This window comes from Mauremys reevesii, linkage group 8 (genome assembly GCF_016161935.1).
Source record: "Mauremys reevesii isolate NIE-2019 linkage group 8, ASM1616193v1, whole genome shotgun sequence".
Classification (NCBI taxonomy): Eukaryota; Metazoa; Chordata; order Testudines; family Geoemydidae; genus Mauremys; species Mauremys reevesii.
In genome coordinates this window covers 105,292,719-105,316,335 of record NC_052630.1, presented here as the reverse complement: position 1 = coordinate 105,316,335, position 23,617 = coordinate 105,292,719, and the positions used below count along the sequence as shown (strand labels likewise).

Genomic DNA, 23,617 nt, shown 5'->3' with positions numbered 1-23,617 from the left:
TCCAACTCTGCCAATTCACCACAGCATCCCCTACTCTTCCATTCCTGAGCAAACTGTCCACTACAACAAACAACATGATGCTCCTAACTGCAGGCTGCTTCCCTCCCACTTCCAGTCATCTGTCAGGCCCACAGGGCAGGACCCGCACTGGGAGCAGTCCAGAGAACACTCACTGAGCTTGTGCTTCAGTTGCTCCACTTCTCTCCTCACACACTCATATTCTCGCCACAGGAGCTTTTTGCTAAAATAAAGGAGAGAGAGGGTTACCCCCTGGGGAAAGGAAGCAACAGCCTTAATTTCCTATGACTCACACGGCTATAAAGGCCCAGAGCTGACCTCTCATGCACCTCCTGCATGACGCTGGAGCTGGGATACAGATCCGGGGTGCAATCTCCATCCGGCTGGTGAAACACTTGCTGTCGCAAGTTACGAAGCTCGCTTTTCAGCCCTTCCATTCTCCGCCCCAGCAGGGACTCCAAGCCACTCTGAGGGCTGTTATGCAATCGACCAACCTCCTCTGCAACAATAAACAAAAGGACAGAAAATGATTAGGCTTCAGCTTGCAAGGGGAAAGGGTGGGTTGGATAATACACAGTACAATGGTCTTAAAAGTCAGTTCACTGCTGATGTAAGGCGCTGGACTGACCACACAGAGCACTGGGGGCCTCTGCTGATCCCCTGAAATGGTACAGCATAATCAGTACCAGTTCAAGAGCTCCCTTCACCACTCTGCCGGCACACTCCGGGGGCATAAGGGGAGTCCGGTCTTCATGGCATAGTCTGAACAAGTGATACTCTTGGGCAGAACACGTGAGAGATGCAAACCAAGTGTTGGGTTGTAGATGTAAAGGTTGAATTCCATAAGGGTTAGAGCAAAGGACTATGAGTTGGAACACCAGGTTTCTACTCTAGGTTTGAGCTCTATATATTCAACAGAGTAGGGAACGGGACTGGGCCCCATTGGGGAGCTGCACTCACAGCCTGTTGTCTCATCAACAGGACCCCAAACAGTCAGATGGGGAGCAATCGCTGAACATCCCAGAATGACCGCAAAGCCAAGGGACTCATCAGTACCTTCCAGATGATGGATCTGCTGCTGCTGGAGCTCCTTCTCCTGCTTCAGTCGATTTACCGACTGGGTGAGGGACTCAATGACCTGGGGGGAAAAGCAGAATGAGAACAAGTCTCACATGGAAATAATTTAGTGCAGGAAAGAACTCAGTTGCTTTGTGCAGTTTCAGAAGCTGGGAATGTTGTAGGGCACCTCGAGACTGACTCTAAAGCAACCATACTCGGCTGAGTAGGATAGAGGGGCTTCCAAGGAATCTCCTATGACCCTCCTTGTTGGAAGGATGAAGGCTGTGATGAGGGGCAGGGAGAAGATTCAGCACTCAAAGGGATACAGGGGACCTCCCAGAGAGGAAAGGAAAGTGAGTGCTCCTGGGAAGTTACTGTGACGGTACCTCCCATAAGGCTTGATGGAAATATGCTTAGAATGTGTTTTATGCTACATACCCCATGTAACATATCTCCGTAAAGGTTATGATCTACTGAATGTATTAATCCTATTTGTATGCATGTATCATTTTTGTATTTGAAGTTATGAATATTGACTCTGTACTGGCTTGATTTCTAAATAACCTTAGTAGAGCATTTGATCAGTTCCTGGAGAAAGAAATGTTGAAATTAAGTACCTAATCAAGAAACACTTAAAGGACAATGGATCTTGGAATGCTCCAATCCACATAAGAAGTCTACTTGAAGATGTTCAAGGTAGCATGTAAACAATGGATATTACCTGTAAAAACTGAGAGTCATGCATGGACATGTGACTTGCCCAGGTGACTCCTAAACTCCATCTTGGAGCTGGACTTTGCATAGGAAAGAGGAGGGGGTCTCCACCCACAAGAGAAAGTCTATTTAAACCCCTGGGAGACCCCTCCATTTTGTCTTCAGCTGGCTAAAGAGGGAGCCTCTCCATGCCCCAGGATACCGGAAAGAAACTGGAACAAAGGACAGTGTGCAAGGGGTGCGAGTGATTGCTGGACCCAGGCTAAAAGGAGATTAGTCTGTAAAAGGGAGCATTCTGGAACTAGTGAGGATCTTATCTGTATTCAGTTTGATTAGACATAGATTTATGCATTTTATTTTATTTTACGTGGTGACTTACTTTGTTCTGTTACTACTTGGAACCACTTACATCCTACTTTCTCTATTTAATAAATCACTTTTTACTTATTAATTAACTCAGAATATATATTAATACCTGGGGGAGCAAACAACTGTGCATCTCTCTCTATCAGTGTTATAGAGGGCGAAAAACGTATGAGTTTACCCTGTATAAGCTTTATACAGGGTAAAACGAATTTATTTGGGTTTAGACCCCACTGGGAGTTAGGCATCTGAGTGTTAAAGACAGGAACACTTCTGTGAGCTGCTTTCAGGTAAACCTGCAGCTTTGGGGCAAGTAATTCAGACCCTGGGTCTGGCTGGAGCAGATGGGCGTGTCTGGCTCAGCAGGACAGGGTGCTGGGGTCCTGAGCTGGCAGGGAAAGCAGGGGTAGAAGCAGTCTGGGCACATCAGGTGGGAGCTCCCAGGGGGTTTCCGTGATCCAACCCGTCACAGTTACTTTCCTTTAAAGGGCACATGAAGTGTCCCTGCAGCTTCAGCCATGTGCTGGCAGGAACTGGGAGTGCTGCAGAGGCAACACACTCTCAAGCAGGGTGATGGGGAGAGAAAGGAACACCTCAAATCTTCATGTGGAGACCTTTCAGCTGTCTCAAAGAGCAACATTCACTAGCTCAACAGGGAGAGACTTTTCCCATCGTGTGACAAAGAGAGGCTCTCCACAGTCCAGGGCATCCAGTGTAAGGAGTGTGTATTTTATGCTCGCTAGTTAAACCTGTCTCTTTCCCCTTAGTAGAGAGACTAATGTCATTAGCACTCTGGAGTTACCTTAGCTTGTGAATGCAGCTGACTGCTGATGGCTGCAAGCTCCTCTGTTGCCATCCTGCAGCGTGGAAGACTTAGGCAGGTAGGACACGGGTGCTGAGATCCAGCCAGAGACTCATCAAATGCAACTTTCTCAGTGTTTATTCTGTCAAGCAGCAAATCCACTAAGAGATCAAAAGTAACGGGAGTTACCAGGGCTGCAGGGAAGGGAACCCATTTGTTTACCACACTGTTAAACTTGCCTCAGTTAGTGCCTAAGTCAGGGAACTTGGAAAAGGTCAAATTGAAGTTTTAAAAAGCAGAAACTAGATTCTTTCTGATCTCTGCTTGAATTATACAATCACATGTAGAGTCATTAGAACAGGCAGGTCTGCACACCATGGAACCACTATATGGATAACCAATAAGAGGGGCTTGAAATGGCCATTGCTTTGCTACATGGGTACAGAAGTTACCTGGATTTTAAACCCAAGGCATCAACAGCTCTTACAAAATAAAAATAAAGGTATAATCATCCATTTGAGACACAGCAACAACACATGCTTGTACAATGCAATGGATATTCCTACAGAACCTCAATGCTATGGTAGCAAGTGCTTTTCGAAATGCTTGAGACAAACAGGTTGTTACCTTTGGAAGAGATGCTGGTTGTGTTCAGACGCTGCTGTAATAGAGAAAGAGAAACCAGATTAAGTGGTAAAGACAAAAGGACAGGGGAAAGTTACATACACAGGAAGGAGTGGTAGGGTACTTCACACTCCTTTCCACAGTGGATCTGTCTTCAAATCGAAGCATGTTAACAGCAGAGGACAGATTAGAAAGTGCCCTCATGTTCTCAATGGTGACTCCTCAAATCAACTAAATTGCAACAACAGTGATAGAGGAGTGGACAAAGGTACAGAAGGGGCAAATCCAGGAGGGAAACTAGTTGAAACAGGAATGAATTCAGGGAATTCATTCTATGGTCTGTGTTATACGGGAAGTCGGACTAGATTTCACAGTGGTCCCTTCTGACTTTTTAATCTATGAAAAATGTTTGCAGACATGTTTTTAATTATGTGAAACAATTACCGTATTAGGTACATCAGGATAGCCACAGAACTTGGCAAAATCTAACAGCATTCCTAGAGCTCTCTCTAGCCAGACTGAAACTGCAGTGCAAATGGGTCCCTTCCCCCATGGCTGATTACAGAGCCCAGGTCTACATTAGCGAGGGGGCGGTTTCAACCTAAGATATGCAACTTCAGCTGGCGTATCTTAGGTCGACTTACCTGGTCGTGAGGATGGCGGCGAGTCAACCGCTGCCGCTCCCCCATCGACTCCGCTTCCGCCTCTCGTGAGCTGGAGTTCCGGAGTTGACGGGGAGCGCGATCGGGGATCGATTTTATTGCGTCTACACTAGATGCGATAAATCGATCCCCGATAGATCGATCACTACCCGCCGGAAGACCTGCCCTTAGGAGTAGCACCAGTAGCTTAAAAACAATAGTGTACCTCTAGCACCCTCGATAGCCCATCAGCTCCCATTTTATAGATGGGGAGAACTGAGGCAGAGAATAGTTCATGGCTTGTCCAAACAGTAAATTGGGGCACAGGTTGGAACAGAACTCAGCAATCCCAAAGCACAGTTCCCCACTCTAAGCACTAGACCACTCTCCCCCTAATGTTATTGCTGCCTTCTCTATAACACAGCCATCTGTCCTGGCTCTAACGATAAAATAATACATCACAGAGCTGCATGTCATACTACCCACAAACTGGCTCCCTTTCATGTCAGTCCATGCTTTTATGGGGTGGATATCGCAGCAAGGCCTGACAAAACCCGAGGTGCTCATCTGCTGGTCTTTAAAGAAAACCACTTGCATGTATCCAAAAGGGCACACCCCTTCCTCTGAACTGTTGTATAATAAAGGTTCTGCAGGGCTGACACAATAATCCTGCTCAACAAAAGATCCAACTTTCTTGGGGAAGTCAAGAGAATCTCTCTTCACTGAAGGGACAACGAGCTGCACAGAGGACCTTGAGGACTTAATTTCCGTAAGTATCTGCAGTAAACACGGAGGTGGATTTTATTTTGGCAAAGAGGCCTGGATTGTGATGTTTGCAAAGAGTGGACACCCATCCAGTTCTAGAAGTTGCTTATTACACAGGAATTAGGTGCTTCCTCTCAGTCCAGTGCCCTATCCATGCTGCATTCCCATTTCATCCCTTTTCTCTTCTAGGGCCTTGGATCACCCTGAGAAATCGCTCCTTCCTCCTGGACATTTTTGTCCTTGAAATATTTGCAGAAGCATTTCCATTTTCATCCCTTCTAGGGACACTGGAAGCCTTGACTGCTCCAGTCTAGCACTGAAAAAGACCTGTGTGAAAGTAATTTTTCCTGAATCCAACTATTAGCATGAAACATTCAGCCAGTCTCTAGAGGGCAGGGAACTCTACAACAGTTACAATATGTGGAAGTGAAATACTAGCCAAAGCAGCTACAGAAACCAGTCCTGGTGACTTCATCTACAGCAATGTTACCAACATAGTTCAAGGAACCAAGGGATCCAGAACTTGTTTAAATAGGACTTTCCTGGAGTGAGTCTAAGCCACAAGAAAGAGATGACAATGCAGCTGAACTTGCCTTTATTTTAGCCACGTTGCTGTCTGTTGCAGTCAGTATGGAGTTGAGCTGTGTGTCCCAGTTCATGTGGCTGGTAGGCAGGTGCTTTTAACTGTTTACCAATGACAAAGTAATCTAGGATCAACCCTTGGTGTATAAAGCTGAGGGATGGAACAGAGGATGGTGAAGATAGTTGGATTGACCTGTAAAACCATCGGCAAAGAGATTTTTCTCCCTATACAGTCTATGCTCCTATTACAGTTAAAATAAATATACATGTATAGTAAGAGAAATAAATGGGAGGATATAAGACTGAGGACAAAGTGCAGGGTCTGAAAATCCTGAGACTCCCACATAATTCACACCCAGAATGGATTTCATAAGCTAGGCCTGATGGAGGCTCACTGGTACAGGGCCAGGGCAGTGCAGAAGCAGACTTCCATACAGACCATCTCCTAGGGCCAAGCACAGCACCCTGCCATAGCGCTGGCGATGCAGTAAAATACACACCATCCACTTTGTGTGAGCCTTAAACAAACGCTGGGGCAGGGCCATGCCCTGTCCTCAGAGTGGTGGAGGAGGCAGGGAAAGCCCAGGGCTCCCACCATCTGCACCACTACAGACACAGAAATCTGCCAGACGGTTTCAGGGTGTTGGCGGGGGGAGGGTCAGCCCCCCTGCCCCATGGGGTGTGAAATCTCAGAAGGGTCTGGGGAGGTGCCAGCGTGGGGGAGCGCCGGAGAGGCATATGGAGGGGCTGGCAGAGGGGCCTGGTGGATGGGTGGGGTGAGGTATCAAGGGAGTGGGGTGGGGAGCACGGCAGAGGGTCAGAGTGGGGTTCTCTGGGGAGGTGCTGGCAGAGCGGTGGGGAGGGAGGGCTGACAGAGGGGCTTGGCAGAAGGGTGGAGTGAGGGGGCTCTGGGGAGGTGTTTGGGGGCCTGGCAGATAGGCAGGGTGAGGGGGCTCTGGGGAGGTCTGGCAGATGGGTGGGGTTGGGAGGCTCTGGGGAGGTTTGGGGCTGGCAGATGGGCAGGGCTGGAGGGCTCTGGGGAGGTTGGGGGCTGGCAGATGGGCAGGGCTGGGGCTCTGGGGAGGCATTGGGGCTGGCAGATGGGCAGGGGCTTTGAGGAGGCATTAGGGGCTGGCAGATGGGCAGGGTTGGTGAGGCATGCGGGGCTGGCAGGGCTGGGGGCTCTGGGAGCTGGCAGACAGGCAGGGCTGGGGGCTCTGGGGAGGTTGGGGCTGGCAGATGGGAGGGAGGCATTGGTGGCCTGGCAGATGGAGAGTGGGGAGGCATGGGGCTGGCAGACGGGCAGGGTTGGGGGGCTCTGGGGAGGCCGGTGGGGCTGGTGGGCTCTGGGGAGGCATTGGGGGCTGGCAGATGGGGTGGGGAGGCGTGGGGGCTGGCAAACAGGCAGGGCTGGGGGCTCTGGGGAGGTTGGGGCGGGCAGATGGGCAGGGCTGGGGCGGGCAGATGGGCGGGGCCGTTGGGGAGGTTGGGCGGCTGGCAGACATTGGTGGCCTGGCAGATGGAGGGTGGGGAGGCTGGCAGACAGGCAGGGCTGGGGTTGGGGGCTGGCAGGTGGGCAGGGCTGGGGGTTCTGGGGAGCAGGCAGACGGGTGGGGCTGGGGCTCTGGGGAGGTTGGGGCGGGCAGGGCGGGGTGCTCTGGGAGGCGGGCAGGTGGGCGGGGGCTCTGGGGAGGTTGGGGGCAGACAGGCAGGGCTGGGGGCTCTGGGGAGGTTGGGGCGGGCGAGGGGCTCTGGGAGGCGGGCAGGGCGGGGGCTCTGGGGAGGTCTGGCAGATGGGTGGGGTTGGGAGGCTCTGGGGAGGTTTGGGGCTGGCAGATGGGCAGGGCGGGGCTCTGGGGAGGCGGGCAGGCGGGCGGGGATCTGGGGAGGTTGGGGTGGAGGTGAGGCGGGCAGGCTCTGGGATGGTGGGGCGGGCAGGCAGGCGGGGCCTCTGGGGAGGTTGGGGCGGGCAGGCAGGCGGGGCTGGGGGCTCGGGGAGCGGGCAGGCGGGGCTCTGGGCCAGACGGGCAGGGCGGGGGCTCTGGGCAGGTCGGGGCGGGCAGCTCTGGGAAGGTCGGGGGCAGGCAGGCGGGGCTGTGGGGCTCTGGGGAGGTTGGGGCGGGGGCTCTGGGGCGGGGCGAGGGGCTCTGGGGAGGTCGGGGCGGGCAGGCGGGGCTCTGGGGCAGACGGGCAGGGCTGGGGGCTCTGGGGAGGTCGGGGCGGGCAGGCGGGGCTCGGTGGGCGGGCAGGCGGGACGGGGGCTCTGGGGCAGACAGGCAGGGCTGGAGGGCTCTGGGGAGGTGGGGCGGGCAGGCGGGGCGGGGGCTCTGGGGCAGACGGGCAGGGCTGGGGCTCTGGGGAGGTGGGGGTGGGCAGGCGGGGCGGGGGCTCTGGGGCAGACAGGCAGGGCTGGGGGCTCTGGGAAGGTGGGGCGGGCAGGCGGGGCTCTGGGGCAGACAGGCAGGGCTGGGGGCTCTGGGAGGTCGGGGCGGGCAGGCGGGGCTCTGGGGCAGACGGGCAGGGCTGGGGGCTCTGGGGCGGGCAGGCAGGACGGGGGCTCTGGGGCAGACGGCAGGGCTGGGGCTCTGGGGAGGTTGGGGCGGGCAGACGGGACGGGGGCTCTGGGGCAGACGGGACGGGGGCTCTGGGGCAGACGGGCAGGGCTGGAGGGCTCTGGGGAGGTGGGGCGGGCAGGCGGGGCTGGGGGCTCTGGGGAGGTGGGGGCGGGCAGGCGGGGCGGGGGCTCTGGGGCAGACAGGCAGGGCTGGGGGCGGGCAGGCGGGGGCTCTGGGGGCAGGCAGACAGGCGGGGCTGGGGGCTCTGGGGCAGACGGGCAGGGCTGGGGGCGGGCAGACGGGCGGGGCTGGGGGCTCTGGGGAGGTTGGGGGCTGGCAGGCGGGACGGGGGCTCTGGGGCAGACGGGCGGGGCTGGGGCTCTGGGGAGGTTGGGGGCAGGCAGGCGGGACAGGGGGCTCTGGGGCAGACAGGCAGGGCTGGGGGCGGGCAGGCAGGCGGGGTGGGGGCTCTGGGGAGGTCGGGCGGGCAGGCGGGGCTCTGGGGCAGACAGGCAGGGCTGGGGGCTCTGGGGGCGGGCAGGCGGGACGGGGGCGCTCTGGGGCAGACGGGCAGGGCTGGAGGGCTCTGGGGAGGTGCAGGGGCGGGCAGGCGGGGCGGGGGCTCTGGGGCAGACGGGCAGGGCTGGGGGCGGGCAGGCAGGCGGGGTGGGGGCTCTGGGGAGGTCGGGGGCGGGCAGGCGGGGCTCTGGGGCAGACGGGCAGGGCTGGGGGCTCTGGGGGCGGGCAGGCGGGACGGGGGCGCTCTGGGGCAGACGGGCAGGGCTGGAGGGCTCTGGGGAGGTGCAGGGGCGGGCAGGCGGGGCGGGGGGGCTCTGGGGCAGACGGGGCGGGGGGGCTCTGGGGCAGACGGGCAGGGCTGGGGGGCGGGGCGGGGGGCCCGGGGCTCTGCGTCGGCCCCGCTGTCTCTGTGGGAACGAGGCCTAGGGCGGAAGCGGGGGGGTTTCGGGTCCCGGCGGCGATCCCGGGCTCGGGCCGAGCTGGGAGGCCCCGGGCGGGGAGAGGGTCCCTACTACCGGTGCCACAGGCTCCCGGACCTGGTGCGCGGCTCCGGCGCCCTCTGGGCCCCGCTTCTCTCCCTCCGAGGGTTTCAAAACGCGCACGGCCGCCGTCGCCGCGCCGCCCTGCCCGGGGGCTGCTGGGGGATGGAGTCCGCCCTGCGCGACCTGGGCCGGAGAGGAACGGCCTCAGGACTACACTTCCCAGCAGCCATGGCGCCATGGGCGCGGCCGGCCGCCCTGGTGCCGCCACCGCCCGCGGTGTCTCCTGGGAGACGCCGCCCTCTTTGCAGACGCCGCTGCCCTTCGGCGCAGGGCACGATGGGATATGAGGCCTCCCTGCCCGCGCCGCGCGCAGCCATAGCGCGGGAGCGGGAGGAGCCGAGCGTTGCCCGTGGGCAGCCGCGGGGTGCGGGAAGAACTCGCTTTCCCATGATACTCCGCGCGCAGCCATGGCGGACGGGAGACTACATCTCCCGTGAGCCCCCGCGCGATGGGCAGCATGGAGCCAAGTGTGGCTGCGCTGGAGAGGCGGGTCCGCGGTTGCCTGTGCGATTTCGGCTTCGAGGTTTCTCCCCTCAAGGTATGAGCCGCGTGGCTGGAGCGGGGGGCGGCTATGGCCGCCAGGCTGCCTCGGTGGTGCCCACGTGGCCTGTGACATCATGCAGCTAGCGCTGTGACATCACGTGGGCACGGTGACGTCATGCAGCCGCACTGTGACATTCCATCCCCACGCCGGCCAGTGTTCGTGGGGCAGCGGGTGGACGCGGTGTGTGGGGACGGCGGCCGCCAGGCCAGCCGTGAACTCAGGCTCTGGTCCCGGTCATATTGCAGACGTGGTGGTGTCATTGGCAGTTGCCAATGGGGAAAACGGTGGCTGTCCAGTGGATTTTAGAACATAAGAACAGCCGTACCGGGTCAGACCAAAGGTCCATCCTGCCCAGTATCTGTCTACTGACAGTGGCCAATGCCAGGTGCCCCAGAGTGAACCTAACAGGCAATGATCAAGTGATCTCTCTCCTGCCATCCATCTCCGTCCTCTGCCGAACAGAGGCTAGGGACACCATTCTTACCCATCCTGGCTAATAGCCATTTATGGACTTAACCACCATGAATTTATCCAGTTCCCTTTTAAACGCTGTTATAGTCCTAGCCTTCACAACATTTTGAGTCAACTGGGGCACAGTGGACCTGCACACTCTCTCTGCCCCCTGCAGGCTGTATCCCGAAGTATAGTATGTTGGTGACCCTGTATGGAAAGTACATGGTCTAATTACTTCTTCACTACGGCCAGGTGCTGGAAAAGGTGGCACTGAAGTGATGAGCAAGATGTTGTAGGTTTTCACCCAGACATCTTCATGTACTCCTGAGTCTGCAACTCTTCCTGAATTACATTTTGTTGGCCAGGACATCCAGGCATGAACTGAGTTTGCCCCATATCTTGCTGCTTTTTGTCCCTTCACTTATGCCCATTTTCATCTTATTTCCACTGTCATGCTGTTTAGACCACCAGGGAAGGTGAAGTGCACAGTCTCCTTCAAAACTGGCATGAGTGCCTTTCTATAAAGGGCTGATCCTGTGAGAAGCTGGGTGCCTCTTGAAAGCTGTGTAGGTCCTTTGACTCCCAATGATATCGGTCCTACCATAGTGTAGTAGCAACCTGTCCTCTGGAAAAGCAGCAAAGAGTCCTGTGGGACCTTATAGACTAACAGACATATTGGAGCATGAGCTTTCGTGGGTGAATACCCACTTCGTCCTGTCCCCTGGAGGATGTCTGAGAGCTCCGAAGTGTATTGCATCTCCATCCTTTCAGATTATTTCCAAAACTGCCATGTTGTTCTTCAGAGTGCATCATGGGACAGCATTTTATTTGCGGCAGTTGATACTAGGGGGCTTCTGAGAAAGGCCAAGTATAATTTTTAAAATGTGTGGGAGGAAAAAATTCTCCATGTATGTTGTGAAAGGCGTAATCTTGTTGAAAGTACAAGGAAAGAAACGGAAACTAGCAGCTGAAAAAGTCAGAGAAGTTGGCTGGAGAACAGCAAGAGCAGGAGATAAAAGTGGAGGAAAGTGTGAGAAGGGATTGCATGACTTCACAGATGAGCTGCACAAAATGATACTAAACAGATAATTGACTTCTGTTGAGATTAACATCAAACTATATTGTCTTGAAAGTTAAATATTGACAATAGTCAGGTAACTGACTACTGTAGAAGTAAAGTTTTTTTATTGACCTGAGAATTAAATATTAACCCAGGCAAAGGTGAAACTAAGATTTGCCACCAAGGTCAGTGAATGTTGATCTTCACAGAGAGACAAAGTCATTATGTGCCAAGGTACGTACATTCTGAAAGCCTTCATCAGGAATCTCCCTATTGAAACTGTGAATTTCTTAAATGAAGCTTTTTTGTAAACTAACATTTTAGGAGAGATGAAGTTAGGTGACTGACAAATGAGACTATTGACGACTGCTGACAAACCAATCTGTTAGGAAAAAGAACAAGGATTACTTGTGGCACCTTAGAGACTAACAAATTTATTTGGGCCAAAACCCACGTCATCAGATGCATAAAGTGGAAAATACAGTAGAAAGATATATATATAGAGAGAGAGAGAGAACATGAAAAGATGGGGGTTGCCTTAACAACTCTAACAAGACAAGTCAATTAAAGTGTGCTATTATCAGCAGGAGGAAAAATCACTTTTGTAGTAATAATCAGGATGCCCCATTTCAGACAGTTGACAAGAAGGTGTGAGTAACAGTATGGGGGAAAATTAGCATGGGGAAATAGTTTTTAGTTTGTGTAATGACCCATCCACTCCCAGTCTTTATTCAGGCCTAATTTGATGGTGTCCAGTTTGCAAATTAATTCCAGTTCTGCAGTTTCTTATTGGAGTCTGTTTTTGAAGTTTTTTTTGTTGACGAATTGCCACTTTTAGGTCTGTAATTGAGTGTCCAGAGTGGTTGAAGTGTTCTCTGACTGGTTTTTGAATGTTATTATTCTTGACATCTGATTTGTGTCCATTTATTCTTTTGCGTAAAGACTGTCCAGTTTAGCCAATGTACATGGCAGAGGGGCATTGCTGGCACATGATGGCATATATCACATTGGTAGATGTGCAGGTGAATGAGCCCCTGATGGCGTGGCTGATGTGATTAGGTCCTATGATGGTGTCACTTGAATAGATATGTGGACAGAATTGGCAATGGACTTTGTTGCAAGGATAGGTTCCTGGGTTAGTGTTTTTGTTGTGTGGTGTGTGGTTGCTGGTGAGTACTTGCTTCAGGTTGGGGGGCTGTCTGTAAGCTTGGACTGTCTATCTCCCAAGGTCTCTGAGAGTGAGGGATCGTCCTTCAGGATAGGTTGTAGATCCTTGATGATGCACTGGAGAGGTTTTAGTTTGGGGCTGAAGGTGACTGCTAGTGACTCCCAGAAGCAGTGGCATGTCCCCCCTCTGGCTCCTATGGTAGGGGCAGCCAAGTGGCTCCACATGCTGCTCCTGACCCAAGCGCAGTCCCCGCAGCTCCCATTGACTGGGAACCGTGACCAACGGGAGCTGCAGGGGCAGCGCCTGCAGACGGGGCAGTGCACAGCGGTGCCTGGCTGTGCCTCCACGTAGGAGCCAGAGGGGGGACATACCTCAAGCAGATCCCAGAAGCAGCGGCAAGTGCTGCCTGGAGCCTGCACCCTGACCCCCTCCTGCATCCCAACCCTGATCCCCCTCTAAACCAGGGGTCCCTAACGTGGTTTCCGCAGGCGCCATGGCGCCTCCGGGGGCATCTTAATGCGCCTGCGTCCTGGCCCCCGGGAGAGCACCCGCCGAAATGCCGCCGAATTTTGGCAGGGACGCCTCTCGATGATGTCACTTGTCGACAGCAAGCGGCGTCATTGGGAGGCGTCGCCACCGAAATTCGGCGGCATTTCGGTGGGTCCTTCGTCTGGTGCCAGCCAGACGAAAAGGTTGGGGACCACTGCTCTAAACCTTCCTGTACCCCCACCCCTCATCCCCAGTCCCAGCCCAGAGCCCTCACCCACAGCTGGAGGCCCCCTTCCACCCCACTGCCCCAGCCCAGAGCCTACTCTCACAACCCAAACTCCTCATTTCTGGCCCCACCCCGGATCCCGCACCCCCAGCCGGAGTCCTCACCCCCTCCCGTACTCCAACCCCCAATTTCATGAGCATTCATGACCTGCCATACAATTTCCATACCCAAATGTGATCCTTGGGCCAAAAAGTTTGCCCACCCCTGATTTAAGGGCACCTCCTAAAATGTGCTGAGTGCTTTTTGAGAGGGTCCTTCACGTCCTTAGCTTGCACTGGCTTCAGCAGGATGACTAAACATGGACCCAGTCCCGCTTTCAGTAAAGCCAATGGAAGGAATCCTCAGTGGGCATTGGAGCCTGTCTGTGGGAATACTGATGCGGGCCCATAGCTATGAAGAGACAGTAGATGGCGCCGCCTCACCAAGGTTTTAGCACTGAGCAGAAGAAATAGCTCTTTCTATAGGGTCAGAGGGACTTCTCCTGTAGATAAAGCTCATCATATGTTTGCCAGGTCCTGGGCCTGACAGAATGCAGGAAATTGCACCTGGTATATCACAGTATTTCTAGGGAACTTGGAGACTTTCCTTTGACAGAAAATAAATCCATACCCGTCCCTATCCCCACAGCCTTTTGCTTGGCACCTGCCCAGGAGTAATGATCTGTACATTGGAACCTACAGAGAAGCATACTGCATGGCTAATAATGCAGTTTTAATTTATTATTAATTATTATTATTGTTTTATTGTTTATTTTATTATTGTAAAAACCCAAACATACAAGATATCTGTGTGTGGGATGGTCCCCATTGCTCTTCCCTGGTGAAAACCCCCACATAGTATTTAAAAAAGATAGTCCTTCAAAAAGGATATTGAGGGACAGTAAGAATACATTCATCCAGGGCTTTGGAGCGGAGCTGGAGCAGGGAGCAGCTCCGGAGCAGTGGAGCTGCAGGTTTTTGCCTGGAGCCAGAACACAGCTCCAAAGCCCTGCATTCATCATACCATGTTATTTCTATACTAGTAGTTAAACTGGATCATGACAAATAACATGTGCAACCTCTTTTCAACACTGTGTAATAACGTGCAGACCAACTAATTATTTAAACCAGTGGTTCTCAACCGCGGTTACACATACCCCTGGGGTACGCAGAGGTCTTCCAAGGGTACATCAACCCATCTAGATACTTGCTTAGTTTTACAACAGGCGACGTAAAAAGCACTAGCAAAGTCAGTTCAAACTAAAATTTCATACAGACACTGACTTGTTTATACTGCTCTATATACTATAAGCTGAAATGTAAGTACAATATTTATATTCCAATTGATTTTATAGTTATATGGTAAAAATAAAAAAGTAAGCAATTTTTCAGTAATAGTGGTTGTGACACTTTGTATGTTTGATTTTTTGTAAGCAAGTAGTTTGTGAGGTGAAACTTGGGGGTGTGCAAGACAAATCAGACCCTGAAAGGGGTACAGTTGTCTGGAAGGGTTGAGAGCCACTGATTTAAACAAAGGCCAAAACAAAACTGATCTCCATTTTACTGGTGTCAGTCCTGAGTCCATTGAAATCAATAGTTACTCCAGATCAGTGGTTCTCAATTTATTACGGCCCACAATGTGTTACCTGGGCTGCAGGGGCCTTGTGGCATGGACCCCTGCTGAGCGGGGCCGGCCAGCTGCCTGCCCTAACCACCCCTCCATGTTTGTAATTGGTTTCTAAAATATAAAACCTAAATATGGAACCATCTAGATATTTAAGAGCAATCTCCATTACCCATTACAAAATTAAATGCTCAGTAACACTGCTGAAGCCGGCTGCCCTCACTCTGCTTCCCCCCCACCCCCCACAGGCAGGGGTCGAGAGGTTATTGATTGTCTTGTTTCACCCACATAGTAGTTGTTGGGGGCATTTGATGCACTGGATGAGGGACACCACCTGTTGTAAGATAGGCATATGTAGGACACATGGATCTTGAAAGGTGTGTTATGGGGGGTATTTCTGAGCAGTAGAGATATGTCTGCAGGTTTTGCATGTCTCAGGGTCTGGTGCCGGTGCTGCTTTGAGTTGGTGTGTCCTGGTCTCACACAGACTCTGGTTTCATGACTCATTACAACAATCTGTAACCTACCAACCCTCCTTTGTCCTATAACTTCACGCTGTTAATTACCCAGGTCATTTTAAGGCAACTCCCGTCTTTACATGCTTGCTGTATTTTTCACTCCATGCATCTGATGAAGTGGGTTATCTCCCACGAAAGCTTATGCCCAAATACATTTTTTAGTCTCTAAGGTGCTACAAGGACGACTCATTGTTTTTACTTCATTTTACGTAGTTTCTTGCGTTACGTGTTAACCCCTTATGCTTAACAGCCTGTCCCACCTTGTGTTTAGTTGTGATACCCTGGCTTCCTTTTCCAGACCTGAAAAAGGGTCTGTGAAGCTTTCCACTAACAGAAATTGGTTCAGTAAAAGATATTACCTCACCTACCTTGTCTTGCTCATATCCTGGGGCCGGCATGGCTACAACAACATTGCAAACGTACATCAAATATTGATTATTTCAGCCAGCCCAGATAGATGTTGGATCAATAGAAAAAGAACTACTGGGATGTTAATTGCCCTTATTCTGTTTGTTTTTAATTGTTAATTATCAGGATAAAAAATTAAAGCATAATTTCTCTTTTGGATCTGATATTCCTGAGAGCACCGTACAGGAGTATAACCTCAGCTATGACCTGATATAATAGAGGAAGCAAGAACTGTTTTTTGACCGTTTGTAGTAGGCTATGTTAATTCTGGAACAACAAGAGCTTTATATGTAGCAAATGAAATATTGAGGCCTTTCCTAGCTAATCTCAGGATACAATACTGGTCTGATGGCCCAAAGGAAACAAGGTCTTGTTAGAAGTGATTCTTCTAGCATTTGGAGCAGGATCTGATACCTTCCCATTTCCACAGAAAGACGAAGCAGAGTGAATGGAAGAAACGGGGAACAAAAAACGCTCTAGCTACCAAATGAAAGAATGGTTGCATTGTATCTCCTTTCAGATACAGTTCTCATATTTCTAGTGGCATCTTATTTCTTGGTCTCAGCTGCAAAATCAACAATCTTTAGATTCAATTATTTCTTCTGATTTTTCTGAAGTCTCAGTACAGCATCTTAAACTGACCCAATTTCTAATTAAACAGTGGGACTGACTTTGTAAGGCAGCTAATTTTACTGTAAATTTCATTTTCTTTCTGGATCCTGATCCTGTGTGGTGCTGTGTACCTCCTACTCTCATTAGAGTCACTTGCACTCGTATTTAAAGCTGCTCAGCACCTTACAGTTTCTAAAACCACTACCCTCCTTTTTAAATATTAGCCATGGCCTTTATGACCTCCTAAGGGGCAAAACTGCAAGAAGCTAATAGAGTCACAGGGTCCTATGTGAAAGAATAAACTTGCTATGTGTAATACGTTGTTTGTGTATTATGCTAGTATTTTTAGATTTATTACCTGGCTGTGCTTAGCTCTCCTGGGGCCGAGTCTCTGTTCTCCTGCTCATGTCTCCCTGCCTTCTTGGCTTAATCTGCCCCCTCATTTCTAATACTGTCAGCTGGGCTGCATTATGACCCATCCAGCCACGAAGGTAACTCTTGAAATCTGGGAGCATCATAATGTGTGTGATGCACCTGATGTTCCGCTGAGGGATTATTGTGCTCTTGGGAGCATCATGTCATTTACCTTCACAAATAACGGTTTATGCCTGGAGAAGTAAAGCATGTGGCCTGTCGTGATTGAACAGAAGTATCGATTTCTTTCCAGCAGCCTGTCATGGCCCTTATGACATCACAAGGGGCAGGGCAGCTGTGTGTGAGCATGCTTATTTGATCCTTGGGTTTTGTTTTTTTTTTAAAAAGGCCACCCCCTCAACAAAAGGGATGGGCCACAGAAAACAAGGATCAGCCAAACAATGGAGGACAAATAACAAAACACAAAACAAAAACAAAACAAAATCCCACACCCAGCTAGGAACAGGAGTGAGATCACTGGGTCAAAATAAAGGATCCAGCGGGGACACCAGTCAGAGAATCCCAGATAGTGTCGACCACCTACGGCTCCAAGAGAGAATCGAGAGGGGCAGTGGATTCCACTCAGAACGAACTCTGTCCCAGTGTGTGAATGGTGAAGTGCCGGGAAATATGCTCCACAGTCACTGACAATACCCCCATCCAGCCTCCCCCTGTGTTAGCAAGAATGATGTCAGAGAAGCATTTCTCATTATTTCTAGTAAACTGGCTTGTGGCAGAAATGGGATGTGAACTCTTCAGCTCAGTGCTGTAATTTGTAATTTCTCTGCCTCAGTTTCCCTATCTATAAAATAGTGATACTGATGCTCACCAGCCTCAGTGGGGGCCTTGTGAGGCTGAATTAATTGACACTTATAAAGCGTTTTGAGATCTTTAGAAGGAAAGTGCTACTGAAGGGCCAAGCATTATTATCATTCAATTATATAGATGCAGTAAGCTGCTGGACCCTTGTCTTGAGTGATGAATAACTGTGGGAAGGAGGGGAACAGAGAAGACATGATAACCAGGCATTTATTTCAAGGATCTGATTTGCATTGGCAGGTCTGGCTGGTGAGATTTTTAATGCACCCGTTTCTATGGCAGGGCTGGCCAGTATAGGGCTCAGTGCCACATAAGGCCATCCTTTTTTTTTTTTTTTTTTCCATGTGGAGGTGACCATAGACAGTAAACCCCGACATGCAATGCTCCCTCTTGATTTGAATGGAAGGCCGTGCATTCTGGGATCTGTAGCCGGGGCAGGCTGCACATCCGCATTACATATGAAGATAGCCACAGTCTCTTTCATGTTATGAAATTCTGCGAAGCCACAGTAGGACAAAATCTAGGGGTCTTTGTTCTAATGGATGTTTGTCTTTATTTGCTGAAGGTTGGGTGGTACAATGCTGTTCTTCAGCCGTCCTTTCACCTCCGATACTCCGAGGACACACTGGCATTCATTGTCCTCAGCACCCCCTCAATGTTTGACAGAGCCTTTAAACCCTTTGTGGACAAACAGCTGCTGAAAAAACTCAATGACCCAGTGGATCAGTGTGTTTCTTATCATCTGTCACTTGTGAAGAAGGTAAGAACCTTTGAAAACAGTGTCCTCTTGCTATTGAGAGTGCAGCCTAGTGGCTAGAGTGGGAGACTGGGAGTCAGAACCCTTGGGTTTATTTCTGTTTCCTGGCTGTGTTCGTCACCATGGGAAGTCACTTATCCTGCCCGTGCCTCGGTTTCTCAATCTGTAAAATGGCAATAATGATATTGGCCTATTTTATGGGCGGAGAGTTTGTGACTGAGGTTTTTTTAAGTGCTTTTTCATGCTGCCAGGCTCACGGTTAGAGTACCCAGCAGGGTGTCGATTTCCTTTTCTCTCACACGCAGCCTCTTTTATCATTATATCCTTGGTATGTACATGGTGCTCTATGGGCATGGAGTAAAAACACAAAGCTGTTGTTGGATGGGTTCAGGGGTTGGGGTGATGGTGTTCACCAGGTCATACAGAAAGAAGGTCAATGTGGGTCTGCCCCACCATAAGGGAAATGGGCCTGAAGGAGTGAAAGATGTCTGACTCCTGCTTTGAGGCTGAGAGGGGAAGATATGGCTGACAACTGACACAAGCCTCGATCTGTGCTTTGGTGGAGGCTGCACCTCAGTGTTGGAGCTGAGTCGTGGGGCTGGATGCCCTTGTGGTACCAGAATCCAGCAGGACGTTTGGGGCCTGATCCAAAGCCCATTGGAAGTCTTTCCACTGACAGGAGGCGGATTAAGGTTTCCTGGGGCCTTGGCCCAGAGCAAGTGGGGTCCCCACAGCCCCACCCTTTTCTGCTCCTTCCCCGGGGCCTGCCCCTGTTCCACCCAGGGTCCCCCCCCATTCCACCCTCCGCCCTGCAGCCCACAACCCCTTTTGCTCCTTTCTGCCCCCTCCCCCGCAGTGCGGCCCCAAGACCAGAGAAGCTCTGTCCCTGTGCCACGGCCCCGGGATCACAGTGACTCCAGTCCTAGGGCCGCAGTGGGGGTCCGGGTCCTGGAGCTTCCCCTACCACCCCCCGTGCTTCTGTGGGGGACTAGGGTCGGGGTGCTGGGGCTTCTCCCACCCCGCCCACCTGGCGCTTCTGCCTGAGAGCAGGGTCGGTTGTGGGGGCTTGCTCTGCTGCCCTGCAGCTTCTGCCAGGGACGGGTGGGGTGGGGGCTGCTGGGGGTGGGTTTCCCCTACCCCACGGTTTCTGCTGGGGACAGGTGGGGGCCACTGGGGGGGCTTTCCCCATCCTGTAGTTTGGGGCGGGGTCCTTCCCCTGCTCTGCTGCTGGGGAGTGGGATCAGGGCATGGGGACTTCCCCCGCCCAGCCCTGCTGCTCAGTGGGGTTGAGGCAAGGGGGCATTCACTTGCCTGGTAGCCAGGGCTCTGGGCTTCTTTCCCTGGGCACAGGCCTTGTCTTCTCAGTGGCTAATCCACCACTGCCACCGACTGCACTGAACTTTGGAACAAACCCTTAGAGGAGATTGTCCTGCTGAACAGATCATGCAAGCATGTATATAACTAAATGTTTCACTAAATACAGAAAGGAACTTGCTGACAGAGGAGTCATCAGAGCCTTTATTTCTACTTCTATGACCACTGCAAACCTGAATCGAGACACTGTAAATCAAGGATGGACAAACTACGGCCCGCGGGCCAGATCCAGTCCACCAGCCATTTTAATTCAGCCCTCGAGCTCCCGCTGGGGAGTGGAGTCTGGGGCTTGTCCCACTCCGGTGCTCCAGCCGGGGAGCGGGGTTGGGGGCTGCTCCACACGGTTCCCAGAAGCAGCGGAATGTCCCCTCTCCGGCTCCTATGTGTAGGGGCAGCCAGGGGGCTCCACACACTGCCCCTGCCCCAAGTGCTGCCCCTGCAGCTCCCGTTGGCCGGAAACTGTGGCCAATGGGAGCCGCAGAGGCGTCACCTGCGGACAGGGCAGCGCAAAGCAGAGCCGCCATGGGGGAGACATGCCGCTGCTTCCAGGAGCCGCTTGAGATCAGCACTGCCCAGAACCTGCATCCCTGAGCTACCCCTTTGCGCCCTGCCCCAGCCCTGATCCCCCTCTGAACTCCTCAGTCCCAGCCCAGAGCACCCTCCTGCACCCCAAACCCCTCAACCCCAGCCCCACGCCAGAGCCCGCACCCCCAGCCAAAGCCCTCAACCCCTCCTGCACCCCAACCCTGATTTCATGCGCATTTATGGCCCGCCATACAATTTCTATACCCAGATGTGGCCCTCAGGCCAAAACGTTTGCCCACTCGTGCTGTAAATCCTCAAAACTGCATAGGAGTTTTTGGTAGTGGTGATACCCCATGTTACGACTTTAGAGCTCATGGTGTGACAGAAGATTTCAGAATGGAGACTTACAAAAAAAAATTAAAACTTTCTCGCTGAATATCTCCATTAATCAGGCTGCGTTGGCTGTTCACTGGTATCTTTAAATGTAATTCAGTGATACAGTGCTGGAAGATTGCAAGGCTTACTATCTAATCTTTGGGTCTCCTTAATCCTCTATTTCTGGGTGGTTAGCATCTCCCCTGTGGGAGCTGACTTCCTTTCAGGTGAACCCAGGGATTTAGGTTGTAGTTCTGCCTGCAATTCACTGTGATCACCTTAGCAAGTCCAACTTTAGTCCAGCACCTGCAGACCTGTTCTCTGAGGGCAATGACCGTGTTAATCAGTGACCAGCCAGCCTCAGTAAAGTACAGTAGTTGTTCATAACAAAAGCATTACAGAGAAAATATATGATAGAACAAATGGCTTGTACACATGCTTACCAGGTATCTACCATGTAAGACCTTGCTAGGTTTCAAAGTACTAAGTTCAAACCTTTCTGCAGGATCTGTCCTTTGTCATATGTCTGTTCTTGGATGTAGTCAGAGTGACCCCTCAGGCTGGTCATATTATACAATTCTCATGTCTTTGTTTGCTAGCCGACTTCAATCAGTTAAACCAGGATATGCCATTCCCCAGGTGGGTGGGTCCTCTCTAGATTTGTTTCCCTGTCCAAGGATTTGCATTAATTACCCTCCAGTGATTTTAGTTCCTGTAGGAAACTCCAGTGATTTAAGTTCCTGTAGGAGAAACCAGCCCTGCAAGTACGTATTTATAAAGCTAATACAGTCTTTGAGTGTTCTGATTCTATAGCTCAGTTCACAGGTTGATAGTTCACTCGTGCTTATGTGATGTCCCCCCACCCATTACTGCGTGGCTTGTCCTGTTTTAAAGAAGACATTAATCCCATCGTGCCGGCTGGTTACAATACAAGGTCAGAGGGGAAACCGAGACACAGATATCTTTTCATTAAAATAAATCAGAAGTTTCCCAGTTCTCCAGTGTCCACTAGATGTGCTGAGTTCTATCTTGGGAAAGGAGGAGAGGAGGGACATGCCAAAAAACTCCCTTATAAGGGGATGAAACTCATTCATAATGCACCTTTCACTGTAGGGTCAAGGCGCTTAGTATCTGGAAACTAAGGATCACTCAGAAGTCATGTATGGAACAGGGCCTGATCCTGCAAGCCCGTTGATTAGAAAGAGGGAGTTCAGTAGCCAGCTGAGGGAGGGAGCTTCAAACCCATTCCCCGTATCTCCAATGTGCCTGTAGCCAACACTTTTCAGTACTTCTGAGCTGATGCTTTTCTTCCTCCAGAGTCTCCCTGACCAGAGGGTGGACATCATTTATGATTATGAGATCCTGCCAAACCGGAAGCCCAAGTTTCTGGCCCAGACAGCTGCCCATGTGGCTGGAGCAGCATATTACTACCAGAGGAAGGATGTGAGGTGTGATCCCTGGGGAGAAAAGGTGAGCTACAAACCATAGCCCAAGAGTCCCTCGGGAGCAACTGAATGTAAAACTTTCGTTGGTTCACTGATTCTGTCTTCAGGGAACTCATGAGGTGTAAATGTGACAGTTATTTGAAGTGTGTCTGCCATGGAGTCCGGAATTCTTTGGAGTGGTACAATGGGCATAACTAGGTGAGGAGAGATAAAATTGAGCAGAGGGAAATGTAGGCTAAATAGGAGGGGAAATGTCCTGATCAATGAGATTTATTAACTTCTAAGGGAAGAGGTGGAAGACCAACTGCCTGGGACATCTAAATCTAGCCTAGACAAAAGCACAGACAAATGTAGCGTAGGGAGAAATCCTGGCTGAGGACAGGCGAAATGGGCTAGAGAACCAAATAGGCCTTTTCCATTTCTCTGGGCCAAATCCTGCGATCCTTACTCAGGGAAAACTTGCATCGTATTCAGTTTTTATTTTGGAATTTTAACAAGAGGCTCCTGAGATCCCCCTTCCAGCATATCATATTTGGGGGTGTGAGGGAGAGGGGTGCATGTGCATGCAGGTGTGTGAACCAGATAAGGGGAATCTAATATAATAATGTTTCAGAGTCTAAGGTCAGGAGGGAATTCCTCTTTCTTCTCGGACAGCACTGCATCACTTGGCCATGTGCATTAGAGGTTCTCTCAAAGGCCCAGAGACTAGGCACTGCTAGCGGCAAGACCAGCCCTTAGATATAGAGCAGCACGCCTATACCAGTCCTCTTTCTTCTTTTCAGAAGATCTATGGTGTTTGTATCCATCCCCGGTACGGAGGCTGGTTTGCTATCCGAGGTCTCCTCATATTCCCAGATGTTCAGGTGCCATTCCTGGAGCAGGTTGCCCCTGTTGATTGTGTGGCCTCGGAGGAGAAGCGAATAGAGCTGCTGGAGAAATTCAATTTCCACTGGCGGGACTGGAGCTATAGGGACATCATTGAAGTGAAGGAACGGTACTCGGAGGAGCAGAAAGCCTACTTTGCAGCTCCTCCAGCAGAGAGATTCAAATGGCTAGAGCTGCAAGGAGTTGTGCAGAGAAGCGCGTACTGCTGAGTAACACGGTTCTGAGTGTGGGGCAGGGAATGAACAGAGTGCTGCTCACAGACGCCCGCATCCTCCATAGCCATTACGAAGGGGTATGTGACGGTTCAGCGGTGGCAGATCCCACATGAATCAGTACTGGGTTTACAATGGCACCATGGTGCCGGGGCCCCAGCTTGGCACAGCCTGCTCCACTTTTGCTGTGCCTGAAGCAGCTGGCTTCTCTCTACTCCCCCCTCAGCTGCCCCTTCTCCACTGCTCACTCCTCTTGGCCCACTGAGGGGTCCTCTCTGCCTCCGTCACAGCAGGCGACTGTCTTGGGAAGTTCGAGGCTCCCTCTCTCCCCCACCCATGCAAGGAAATGCCTCCTCCACCACAAGCACCATCAGTGCCAGGTGGGTAGGGCTGGGTGGGGCCTCGGGGGACAGGGGCCGCTCTGTGCTCCTGAGCTTCAGTGGTCCCGCCCCCTTGCACTGTGCTGGGAGGGGAGGATCCCTGCTCT

At 51.9% G+C, this 23,617-nt stretch overlaps 2 protein-coding genes across 16 annotated transcripts in view; one reads left to right on the top strand and one right to left on the bottom strand.

The window, feature by feature from the left end:
• Nucleotides 1-16,959, bottom strand: part of LOC120370021 (golgin subfamily A member 5-like) — a 27,377-nt gene extending 10,418 nt beyond the window's left edge. The window contains exons 1-7 of one of the 14 annotated variants that reach the window (XM_039484021.1): nucleotides 16,683-16,959; nucleotides 5,580-5,670; nucleotides 3,584-3,614; nucleotides 2,957-3,117; nucleotides 1,075-1,156; nucleotides 337-517; nucleotides 174-241 (exon numbers count right to left, since the gene is read on the bottom strand). In XM_039484021.1, coding sequence (XP_039339955.1) covers nucleotides 174-241; nucleotides 337-517; nucleotides 1,075-1,156; nucleotides 2,957-3,117; nucleotides 3,584-3,614; nucleotides 5,580-5,645 — 589 coding nt within the window. In that variant the 5' untranslated portion in view covers nucleotides 5,646-5,670; nucleotides 16,683-16,959. Of the gene's footprint in view, nucleotides 1-173; nucleotides 242-336; nucleotides 518-1,074; nucleotides 1,157-2,956; nucleotides 3,118-3,583; nucleotides 3,618-5,579; nucleotides 5,762-9,157; nucleotides 9,328-9,686; nucleotides 9,781-15,672; nucleotides 15,705-16,682 lie in introns of those variants that run through there. The other 13 variants (XM_039484022.1, XM_039484012.1, XM_039484015.1 and 10 more) reach the window with 13 other exon arrangements.
• On the top strand, nucleotides 9,437-23,617 carry MMACHC (metabolism of cobalamin associated C). 2 transcript variants are annotated; one of them, XM_039484025.1, is made up of 4 exons: nucleotides 9,437-9,722; nucleotides 18,123-18,317; nucleotides 21,906-22,058; nucleotides 22,816-23,617. In XM_039484025.1, exons 1-4 carry the CDS (start codon nucleotides 9,633-9,635, stop codon nucleotides 23,125-23,127), a joined length of 750 nt encoding a protein of 249 aa, XP_039339959.1. In that variant the 5' UTR covers nucleotides 9,437-9,632; the 3' UTR covers nucleotides 23,128-23,617. The 2 variants fall into 2 exon arrangements, with proteins under 2 accessions (XP_039339959.1, XP_039339960.1); XM_039484026.1 differs by lacking the exon at nucleotides 9,437-9,722 and adding an exon at nucleotides 16,935-17,039.

Excerpts from the sequence above, each read along its gene's own strand:
- MMACHC (XM_039484025.1), top strand. The coding sequence starts at position 9,633 with ATGGGCAGCATGGAGCCAAGTGTGGCTGCGCTGGAGAGGCGGGTCCGC. Across the intron at positions 9,723-18,122 it reads TCGAGGTTTCTCCCCTCAAG|GTTGGGTGGTACAATGCTGT; the intron begins GTATGAGCCGCG and ends TATTTGCTGAAG. Across the intron at positions 18,318-21,905 it reads ATCTGTCACTTGTGAAGAAG|AGTCTCCCTGACCAGAGGGT; the intron begins GTAAGAACCTTT and ends TTCTTCCTCCAG.